This window comes from Zootoca vivipara, chromosome 14 (genome assembly GCF_963506605.1).
Source record: "Zootoca vivipara chromosome 14, rZooViv1.1, whole genome shotgun sequence".
NCBI lineage: Eukaryota > Metazoa > Chordata > Lepidosauria > Squamata > Lacertidae > Zootoca > Zootoca vivipara.
Window position 1 is genome coordinate 9,245,848 of NC_083289.1, and position 11,658 is coordinate 9,257,505.

The 11,658-nt window shown below is 45.7% G+C and overlaps 1 protein-coding gene across 2 annotated transcripts in view; it reads left to right on the top strand.

Moving 5' to 3' along the window:
* The window catches only part of CD276 (CD276 molecule), a 43,008-nt gene extending 32,486 nt beyond the window's left edge, over window positions 1-10,522 (top strand). For both annotated transcript variants that reach the window (XM_060282997.1, XM_035131439.2), the window contains 4 exons: window positions 1,914-2,054; window positions 3,011-3,049; window positions 6,174-6,209; window positions 7,362-10,522. In XM_060282997.1, the coding sequence (XP_060138980.1) occupies window positions 1,914-2,054; window positions 3,011-3,049; window positions 6,174-6,209; window positions 7,362-7,384 (239 nt within the window). In that variant the 3' untranslated portion in view covers window positions 7,385-10,522. The remainder of the gene's footprint in view (window positions 1-1,913; window positions 2,055-3,010; window positions 3,050-6,173; window positions 6,210-7,361) is intronic.
* The last annotated feature ends 1,136 nt before the right edge of the window (window positions 10,523-11,658 follow it).

The window sequence follows — 11,658 nt, forward strand, 5'->3', positions numbered from 1 at the left end:
AGAAAAAGATGGTGAATTTTATCATATGTGGTGGACATGCGATAGAGTTAAAAGATTTTGGGAAATGATATATAATGAACTGAAAAAGATTTTTAAATATACCTTTCCCAAAAAACCAGAGGCATTCTTGTTAGGAATTATGGGAGGAGAGATTGCGAAAGAAGATCAAATACTGTTTATGTATGCGACAACCGCGGCTAGGACTTTGTTGGCCCAAAAATGGAAAAACCAGGAAATACCAACGATTGATGAGTGGCAGATGAAACTGATAGACTATGCTGAATCAGCAAAACTGACATACAGGATCCGAAACCAGGGAGAGACAAAGTTCCGAAAAGACTGGAGTAAATTTGTGGACTATATGGAGAAAAACTGTAGAAGTTTAAAAACACTCGCAGGACTGAAATAAATCCTACGAATTGACTGAAGTAAGGACAATGGTAAACTGCGAGACAGGAGTAAATAAGAAAACCGCGAGAAGCAAATTGAGATGGGTGAATTTAAGATGAATTGTGTTAAAAATGTTGTTTTGTTTGTTTTATTTGTTAATGTGGAAAAATTGAATAAAAATTATTATTATTATATATATATAAAAAAACAGGGGGACATCCCAACAGAATGACAATAATTTATTGATATGCTGCCCGTCTTGCTAGGTTTTCCACAAAGGAGCTCACAGTTTCTGGTGAAGCAGATTGGTGGCGATCATTACCTTGTAGGCCAATGCAGAACATTGTCAAGTACATTTTCTTAAAAGCTGTAATTAAGGAAGCAGCCGTTCTTGTCCTGCTGCCTATTTAGCATGCAACTTAGTGCATACGTGGTTTTGATGGTGATATTGGAGAGCTGTGGAAAAATAGGCAGGACTTTCTGTCATGAGCATTGGACGGAGCCCAAATCTGGGGATATCAAATCAGCATATCAGCTGCATACTGGAGCTTCCCTTTGAAAGCAGCAAAGCAGTTAATACAGTGGTATCTTGGGTTACAGATGCTTCAGGTTACAGACTCCGCTAACCCAGAAATAGTACCTTGGGTTAAGAACTTTGCTTCAGGATGAGAACAGAAATTGTGCTACGGCGGCAGCGGGAGGCCCCATTAGCTAAAGTGGTACCTCAGGTTAAGAACAGTTTCAGGTTAAGAATGGACCTCTGGAACGAATTAAGTTCTTAACCCGAGGTACCACTGTATAGATTTTAATATCTTGGAAAAACTCTGGAAAAGCGATCTGAAGTTTACAGCATGTTATTCCTTGAAGGAGAACTACTTGAAAATGATTTACAGGTGGTATTTAACTCCGAGTAGGCTTGCTAAGATGTTTAAGACAGAATCAGATAAGTTGCTGGAGATGCAATGAGATTGAGGGAATGTTCTTTCATATGTGGTGCACTGTAAAAGGCCGCAAGAGTATTAGGAAATAATTTATAATGAATTGAAAAAAAATGTTTAAAAGCACTTTTCAAAACAACAACAACAGAGTCCTTTTTGTTGGGGATAATTCAGATGGAAATTCCCAAGTGTCAAAAAGGGTTATTTGTGTATGCCACCACAGCGGCCCATGTTTTGTTAGCCCCAAAGTGGAAAACGAGCAAGGTCCCAACCAAAGAAGAATGGCAGCTTAAACTGATGCACAACTTGCGGCTCTAACTTAGTTGTGTACACTTGAAAACGTTGGCAGCATTAAGATAAATTCAACAGTGTAAATAAGTTTTGATGGATGCAATAATGGAATATTTCCATACATCTTAAATGGGACGCCTGTTAGGATCTCCTTGTATAAAGTGAGATCTGGTATGTGTGCAGATGACCTTGTGGTACCCCAGTGGATTTACCTGGTTCCCTTCAGAGACACTTCCCATCAATGGCATTGACAGAGACTTTACCATCTTCTTTACCCTGTTTTCTCCTTTCCAGGTCAACACCACCTGTTTCCTGCTGTGGCTCTCTGGGTGACAGTAGGATTGGCCATCTGCCTTGTCATCCTCCTGGTTGCCCTGGCATATGTGTGCCAGAAGAAAATTCGCCAGAGCTGCAAAGAAGAGAGAGAGAGAGCTGGTATACATACATATAATCAAAGTGAAAGAATGTCTTGTTTGCATGAAGTCAGGGCAGGGGAGGGGAGCACAAGTGACAGCGTGGCATGGGACCAAGAAGGAAGAGACACTGAAATTTTGGTTTAAAACAATGGCAGAGGTTCGAGTAAAGTACTATGGGATATTTGAGGGTGCCACATCCTTTATGAGACAGCGGAGGAATGGAAGATGCAGAAGTCTGAGTAGAGCAAGTTGGGAAAGATGCTGAAAGGAGAAAAGAAGAGGATGTTTTAAACAACAGCAGAGGTTTGAGTATAGCAGGGATGGAAGGACACCGAGAGGGGGAAATGGTGGTTTTTAAAAGTGGCAGATGTTTAATAAGAGCGAGCAGGGGATGAAATTGAGGAGGAAAGTGGCAATTTAAAGCAAGTTTTTAGTACAGCGAGAAAGGAGTTTGGAAAGGCTCTGTTGTGTTAGTTTCTGAGTTGTACCATCGCTGCTAATTCTTGTTGCTAAAAGTGGCTTGTTTGCTTATTAAAAAAAAACAACCTCTCAATGTTTCTGTAGTGTGGACCAGCTTTCTCCTGCCTGGTGTTACTAGACTACAACTCCAGTGCTATTTTTTTTGGGGGGGGGGGGAATTGGTGCTGGAACTAACAATGAACGCTTCCCTTGTTCTCTTATAATGGCAATGATGCCCACCTGAGAGGTGCCAGAACTGTGTTCTGGCAAGTTCCGGCTGGGAAAAAAAGCCCTGCCATTACCCTGATCATTGGCAGGGGCTGATGGGAGTTGGAGTCCCACAACAGCAGGAAGACCATATGTTCTCCCTCCTTGATCTGTATCTTAATACCGTAGTATCAGTGAGCCCAGTACTACACAGCTCCACCTGGCCTGATAATGGGGATATTTAACCACTGGATGGCAGTGTTTGGTTTTTATTTTTTAACCTTCCTTTTTGCATTTTGTTCCCTCCAGCAAGAGAGGAACAGGATGAAGGAGAAGGATCCAAGACAGGTTAGTCGGATTTCGTATCTTTCTGAAGCCCCAGGGCAAGAACTCTGGGTGGGTCATGTGCTAACAACTGTAGCTTGCCAATTTATGCATCCTGGCCAGTGTGAAACTGTGCATGGGGGGGGGGGAGCAGCCTGTTTCTGATTGTATGTTCTGGGCTGAAAAGTCTAAAAAATAATAAAGTGGTATCTTGCTTCTCAAACGCCTTGGTACTCAAACAACTTGGAACCCAAACACTGCAAACCCAGAAGTAAGTGTTCTGGTTTGCGAACATTTTTCGGAAGCCGAATTTGCTCTGTTTTGAGTGAAAAGTATGGAACGGATTAATCCATTTTGCATTACTTTCTATGGGAAAGCGCGCCTTGGTTTTGGAATGCTTTGGTTTTGGAATGGACTTCCGGAAGGGATTAAGTTTGAGAACCAAGGTACCACTGTAGTACTAGATTGGGTCAATATTATTCCCGCTGTTCAGGCTAGGAGTTCTGTTCAATTTGAAGCTGGAGCAGCACCATATTTTTCCTTCTAACTTCTTTTCCCCCCCAAAAATATTTTTATTCAATTTTCCAAATAAACAAACAACACAGAAACAAAAGGAATACAAAACCTCTTATCTCCTCCTCTTACACATCGCTCTGCCGAGCTATGACTTCCCTCCCTCCCGCCATTCGGCTTTATTGTTCAATCTTATCTCGCAGTTCCCTTTTACCCACATTGTACATCATTTCATAGGATTTATTTTAGTCCTGCAAGTGTCTTTAAACTTCTACAGTTCTTCTCGATATAGTCAATGAATTTACTCCATTCTCTTTGATACTTTGAATCTCCCTGGTCACGGATCCCGCAAGTCAACGTTGCTAATTCTGCATAGTCTATCATTTTCGCCTGCCACTTCTCAATCGTCGGTATCTCCTGTGATTTCCATTTTTGAGCTAATAAAGTCCTAGCCGCAGTTGTAGCATACATAAATAGTCTCTGGTCTCTTTTTGCTATTTCATCTCCCATCAGTCCCAATAGAAAAGCTTCTGGTTTTTAAGGAAAAGTATACCTAAAAATTTTTTTTGAGCTCATTATATATCATTTCCCAAAATCTTTTTACTTTTCCGCATGTCCACCACATATGATAAAAATCATTATCTTTACATTTCCAGCAAACTTTACTACTCGTTCTATACATTTTAGCTAGTTTAACTGGTGTTAAGTACCATCTATACATCAATATTTTTCCTTCTAACTTCAGTGTTTAGGCTAGGGGTGCTGTTGCATATGTAGCCAGAATGGTTCGACACATACATCTTTCTTCCAACATGGAGTGCTTTGAGAGCATCACCACCATGGATGCATGCCTAACTTGGGTGCCACGAGGAAGGGCTGTGGCTCAGTGGTAGAGCTCAGGCTTTGCATGCAGGAGGTCCCAGGTTCAATCCCCAACATCTCCAAGTACACCTCCTTATTTTGCCTTACGAACTCATCTGCACAATACATTTAAAGCAGCATCGTGCCACTTTAAAGAGCTGTGTGTTCTCCCAAAGAATCATGGGAACCGGCTTGTCAAGAGTACGACCAGTTTTTAAGACACCCCTATTCCCCCCACAGAACTACAACTCCCAGAAGTGTAACCATCAATCCCTGTTCCCAGGGAATTCTGAGGATTGTAGCTCTGGGAATAGGGGTTGCGTAACAACTCTCAACACCTTTTGCAAACTACAGTTCCCAGGAGTCTTTGTGGGGGGAACCAGGACTGCTTAGAGGTACTGCTTCAAATATGTGGTGCAGATGGGGCCTATATTAGGATGCACTCTATTCTTCTGACGTTATTTAACAGATTTTAATAGGGTCTCTTTATATGATTGTAGCCCACCCTTGTGAAGGAAAACTTAGAAGTCCTATAAATGCACAATAAATAAGCTTGAGTGGGGGGGGGGAACTGTGTCTGAACCCTGGAGAGCTTCTGCCAGCAGATACTGAGCTAGATGGACCAGGGTTCTGACTCTGTCCAAGTCAGTTTCTTATGTCCCTCCCACCCACCAATATTGACTTGGAGCAGAGAATTCCCTGATGTGCTGCAGCAAGCTCTCAGCCACGCAGGCCTCTGATAAACTGGATTATCATTTTAATAAAGTGTGATAGCTGCACTCGGCTATAATCAAATGGATTAATTATAAGCCTGGTGATTCCCTTTATCTGCTTCTGAGCACAGCAATAGACACATTGCACATAGGTTGCCGGGTTTCTAATCTTTCCTTGAGAGTGCGGAGGCTTCAGGCGTCGTCGTCTACCTGTGTGACTGCGGTATTCGGAGGGGGGGAGGGAAGCAGGCAGTGAGGTTTGCAGAATTGTCGCCCTCCTTTTGAGAAGTACTCTCGTCGTTCTTCACACCCCCATTAGGCAGCGGAGCACAAGGATGCAAATTGAGGCTCTATAGCTCTGTGGTGGAGCACACAGGTAAATTCTGCAGTTCGAAGGTAGCAAGCGGTGGGAAAGACTTCTGCCTGGGAGCTGCTGCCAGCCAGAGTAGGAAGCAGTGGGCCAAAGGGGCACACAGTCTGCCCTAGTGGGAGGCAGCTTTGTATGTTCCTACTGGATTCCATTTTGAAACCTTAGCTTCTCCTTCTACTCCTGTGCACCGCGTAATTCATTGCCTCGAACCACAGGCGCTGCGTTGCCCCCAAGATTGGGGGAGGGGGCCGGCGTGTGTGCGATGTCACATGATGTCATCTGTGTATGTGATGTGTATGTGATGTCGCATGATGTCATCTGCATCTTTCAATGCCATGCAGACCAAACCGGTGCAGCCTAGCGGAAGACTGCACTGGCCTGCGAGGTGTCTGGAGACCCCTTTCCACTTTCTCCACCCCACGGATAGTTTTGTGCCCCTCTATCCTGCACTTTTCTGAACCTTTTCCAGCTCTATAAAGCAGCCTTTCTGAGTTGGGTCTGGGGATGGAGCGATTCTGCTGTCTCTCTGGAGTGGGGTAAGACACACACGTTTGGGCTCCACAAGAGTTGTAGACCGAAAGTCATATTCTCCACGATTCATGCTACTCTGTTCAGTACATTTGCTCAGCGTTACGCCCTAGGGCCTAATAATCTCATGTGCTGTGCTCTCTCTTTCTCTTTCCCCTGACAGCTTTGCAGCCTCTGAAGAACACGGAAAACAAAGAAGGTAAAGGAAAGTCTGCTCTCAGTGGTTGCTACCCGTGTGTTGAGCTGCTTTGAAGTGAAAAGCAGCACTTTGCAGTCAATGTGCAGATTGTCACTGCCACAGGTCAAGCACGATACGTGCACCTTGGCAGAGCTAATAACCCCCAAATCGTTGACCTCCTTCTCTGATGGCGGTGGTGATTGCCCTCACTTGATGCCAGAGCGAGGGCAGGAGGCATTGCCCTGCGTCTGAATTCGAATGCTTTGATGGTGTTTCCTGCTTGGCATGGGGTTGGACTGGACAGCCCTTGTGGTCTCTTCCAACTCTATGATTCTATGATTCTATGAATTGGCTTCAGTTGTCATTGCAAAGCCAACTCAAGAGTGAGAACATATTTTGGATAAAAAGAGAGAAAGTGTCCACACGGTGGAGCCCTGTTGCAGAACCGACTTTGTGTGTGTGTGATTTGCCGGGGGGGGGGGGCTGCCTGAAACCTGCAAATGCAGCATTAGAGTTGGGTGGAACCTTCCTCCTTCCTCCCCTGATCTCTCTGGGTTTCTATTCCTCTCACTGTGCAGATATGTGGGATTGGTTCATCCCATGTCTGTGTTATGCATTCCAGCACAAAGTGTTGGAATCACCGGAGCGGATGTTTACTGTACTCTGTTTCCGTTTGTTTTTGTTTTCACTTCTGACTTCTCTCCGAGGAAGACCAGAGAGAGGAGACATGTTTTCTTTTGTTCTGCCTTATGCTTAATAAAGTAGTTTAGTGCTCACAACCTCAGCCTAGCTCTGACTGCGTTTATCTCTGCTGGACTCTGAATGTGTGCTCAAGGTCTCCAAGGCATGAGTCACTATAAATTGTCAGGGAAGGTGGTTCAGAACTCCCTGGAGCTGCAGGCTGATGGGAGAGACAGGCTGGAAATGTTCCTGTCTTATGCCTGGGGGGGTCATTCTAGCCCCCCGTCGACCTGACATTGCCTAGTCCAAATGTTTTCCTCTCCCTTATCACTACATAACGCATCAGCGATGGGCTTCTGAACATGCCCCCATAACTGCTTCACCTTTTAACGGGCCTGCAGGAGATAATGCATACATCTCCCTTCTTTTTTCAGTTTGGTTACTCACCCATTTTTGGCATGGTTTCATTTCATCCCCTCCTTTTCTTTCCAGACATTGGAGAAGAAATTGACTGAGCAGAATTGGAAGGGAGGTGCAGTTGTGCTACCACGAGGCTCACATTGGCAAGCTCTGATCCTGGCTCTCCATCGATGGACCACCAAAAATGTGACAGATGCACAGAGACCTTTCACCTGGCGCCTGCTGCAGTTTGCCGATTTTGGCCACGACCAATTGCCTTCTCCCCCCCCCCTCTCCACAAAGATACAACCCTGAACCCTGTCCCCATGAGACTCTCTTCATCCCATTAGAAGCGGATCGTCGCTTACTGATGACGTCCTCCCACTGCCAAGCTCCCAGGACTGGGATGCTCCGAGATCCCATTCCATAGCCTTACTGGGATGCTCCAAGAGTTCAACCACCAATGATCCTGTCAACTGATACAAAAGGGAAAAGGAACGACTTCCTGCTTGAATGAGAGTAATTTGGACAAACCACGCGTACTGTAAAGAAAAGGGGAGAACTCACAGATCAACTTGCCACTCTTAACAGAGGAGATCATGGCACTCAAAGCTGTTTTGAGGGTCAGTTTTCAGTTGGATTTGCTTGTAGGCATGCCACCTGTCCAATTTTAGATCAGCACGACAGGGGTTGCGTTGTGCTCTCTCTTATGTTTGCTGGAGGCTGGGAAATGACCACTGACTACATCAGTATCTATATAACGGGCAGGGAGCCCCTTTCAACCTGAGGGCTGCGTTCCATTCTTTCAAGGCCCACATGGCCCTGCTAGGAGCAAAAGTGGGAAGGGCAATGAATGTAAAATTTAACTTTGTAGGCTAGCTTCACGTGCACCTCCTTGGCCTTCATCCAGGGAAGGGAGAGGCAATGTCAGAGAATTCCAGGGCACACTTCAGCCAGGCAAAAGCACACCAGTTAGATGCGAAGCAGGGACACTAGGGGTGTAATGTGGAGAGTCCTGGGGGGCCAAATAAAAATGGCCGCAGGGCCACATTCAGTTCCCAGGCCTGAGGTTCCCTAACCCTGCTTTTTAACCTAACTCAGGGGTGTAACTCAGGGGTGTAATGGACATGCTTGGCAAACAGAAAGTCACAGCCGCAATCCTTGATGGCTCCACCTGGAAGAGTGTTGTCAGGAAGCACTGCTAGGGAAGATCTCTACTGTAGATCCTGGAGAGATTTGGATCCTGTTTGGAATCAGCAGTGCTGGGCCAGGTGGACCAATAATCTGACTCAGTGTGGGAGAGCCTCCTATTTTCCTGACTGAGCATAACTAAGAGATGCACGAGAAGGCATTATCTTTTTTTGAAAAGAAAAACCATGTAAAGTGAATTGCTGTTTGAGGTCTCTTGGAAGAAGGGGATAAGATTCAGCACTAAGTCCTGCTGGATGAAGCCATAGGCCCACCTCAGGGCCAACCAAAGGGCAATCACAGAACTCTCTCCCCCCACAGCAGTTGTTTCTCAGAGGCTAAGTCCTTGTGGCACTGCAGGTAGAAGCATAGCTATCACAGGCCAGTAGCCCTTGAGAGGCTTCTCCATGGAATTTATCCAATTGTCTCTTAAAGCCTTCCAAGTTGGTGGCCATCCCTCTGTTTCACGGGAACAAATTCCATAGTGTGCTGTGTCGAAGCCCCTCCTTTTGCCTGTCCTGAATTTTCCAATATTAGCTGAATGATGGCCTCAAGTTTCTAGTATTATCTTTGTGAAGCTTGCCTTCAGGTATTGGTCTCTTCTCCCTCTCGCCCTTCCTTCCACAGCTGGAAAACAACCACAGGCAAAATGGGTAGCCTCTTTCCTGAGCTGAAATAGGAATCTGGCGCTGGCGGTGCCTTTACTCAAACGATGGCCCCACTAGCTGAATGGGGCTTACTCTCAGCCAAGTCCGCATAGCATTTCAGAAATCTTCTCCCCTTTACATCTCCCAACTCAAACCCAAAGCCTTTATTCTGCGGAACGGGAATGTTTCAGAATTGAGCGTGCTTCTGTTCCGTTGATGTTTCCTGTGCCTGGGGCAAAACAGCATATTGTAAGGTTCCTGAAGATGCTCATATGATTTGAGAGCCCACCGCAACCTCCAGCTGCTGTTTGCCATGTCTGGGAGCAAATCCACAACTGTGGGGGGCGAGTGGAATTTGCAGGGATCTCTTAATATTAGATGCAAACAAGGGGGAAAACTATATGGCAGATCAACTGCTTTGGCCCAGCAGTTGGGCTGCTGCTTCCTCCTCTTTTGAGAGAGACACAATTTCCAGTCACTGTTGACAATGGAAGACTTTTGGAGCCATGTTTTAAGATTCTGCTTTTGGTTTGAGCATTGCAACACAACAGGGTATGGTGTTTTGTATGCACCAGGGTAGCCTTATTTTGCCTTGTGCTTTCCTCCCAGTTAACCACCTGGTTCACTGGAGTTAATTTTGTTTTTTGTTTTTTCCCCAAGAGAGGCAAAAAGAGAGCATTCAGTTCTGTCTCTTTGGTGTTTTTTTTAATATATAAAAATACTGGACTGAAAATGGATGGCTAGTCCTGGTACTAGTGAGGGGTAATCTGCTGGTCAGATGGCTCCCTCCACCCCATAAGATGAACCAAAGAGTAAACTTGGTTTTCTTGCATTTCTGATGAGATTTCCACCCAACATAGTCTACATTATTTAGCATGTTATTTGCAAATCTGCAGAGATCTGGTTTAATGGGGAGGGCAGGGTTGCCTTGCTCCTTTTTATCCCAACCCCCAAAACCAGGGTAGCTGCCATGGTGCTTTCCAAGTGTTTGGGACTACAGTTCCCATCGGCCCCAGCCAGTGCGCTCAAGAATGATGGGAGTTGTAGCACGGCAACACCTAGAAGGCACCATGTTGCTTACCGCTGACCAAAGAAGTTGAGGAGTACAGCTGGGAGACACTGAACACTTCAGAAGTAGAGTAGGTATTAGAAAGTTTGGGATAAGGGCTGAGGCAGGGAGGGTGTGCAGTCTCTGTTGAACTGTGGTCGGCTAGATGCCAAATTATCACACTTCTTGCTTTCTAAGTCTAATATTTTCCGAGGATTCTCTCTCATTCAAAAGGGCTTAGAAACTTGCTGTGTTTTTAAATAAATAAAAAAGTACATTTTAACTTTTTAAATTAATTAGCTATTTAAAATGTTAGGATTTGGATTCCTTAGTGCCTTTGGAGAGATCTAATAAACATTTGGTTCTTTGGGGGGAATGTCTCCTCTGTGAATGATAGAGGTGTGAGATACAGTGGTACCTCGGGTTACAAACACTTCGGGTTACAAACTCCGCTAGCCTGGAAGTAGTACCTCAGGTTGTGAACTTTACCTCAGGATGAGAACAGAAATCGTGTGGCGGTGGTGTGGCGGCAGCGGGAGGCCCCATTAGCTAAAGTGGTGTCTCAGGTTAAGAACAGTTTCAGGTTAAGAATGGACCCCTGGAACGAATTAAGTTCATAACCCGAGGTACCACTGTATCTGAAAAGGTTGGGGGGGGGTTCAATTATTTTCCTGTCCAAATATTTCTGTGGGGTTCTTGCCCATCCTCTTCACCTCAACGAGTGCATGATCCAAAGGCAGGTGTAATCCTTACCATCAGAGGCAGGTACAGTAAGGAGGCTGTTGTCGTTTCAGCAAGTGATCTCATAACAGGAAGATTTGTAACCATGGGTGGTGATGCAGTTTCAACACAATACATCCAATATACTTTATTCGACTGATAGTCAGAAACAAGGAGTGTACCGTTCTTCGGTCAAGGGTATACGATAGCTGCGCCCCCCTGCTAGAACCTCCAAACAAGATCTGGTTCTAAACAAACTAGCCCACACAGCCTGTGCCACGTGGGTGTGTCTTGGCAGGAGAGGTTGTTTCTTCCACTTACCCACAGTCTTCTTATCGCTGACCCGCAGCTGCAGACGCCCCTCCTGAATTATCTGGTGCTCCGTGAGGTCAAGGTGCTGCACAGAGGGGCAGAAAAAGGCAGCATTTCAAAGAGGAGGAGAGCAGGACAAGGCCAGGGATTGGAGGGGAGGGCGAAGAGGAGGCCCTACCTGGAACTCCCTGGCCAGTGGGTGGCTGCTCTTGCATGGGGATTGGACTTTCAGGCGCTGTTGATAGCCTTGCAGCTGGCGGTGGTTGACTGCCTGCCGCAGCTCCTACTGAACGCCCTCCAGGATCCCCTTGACCTCATCCCGGGCGAGGCAAAGGCACTGGTGCTCATAGGTGGACTCTGAAGGTGCAGAGAGAAGAGGTGTGAGAGAGGGGGGGGGTCAAAGAGGCTGCCTGCAAAGTTGGTTTTATTTACAGCAACTCCCAGTGCAAACTAAGAACAAGGCTGCATTTAAAAG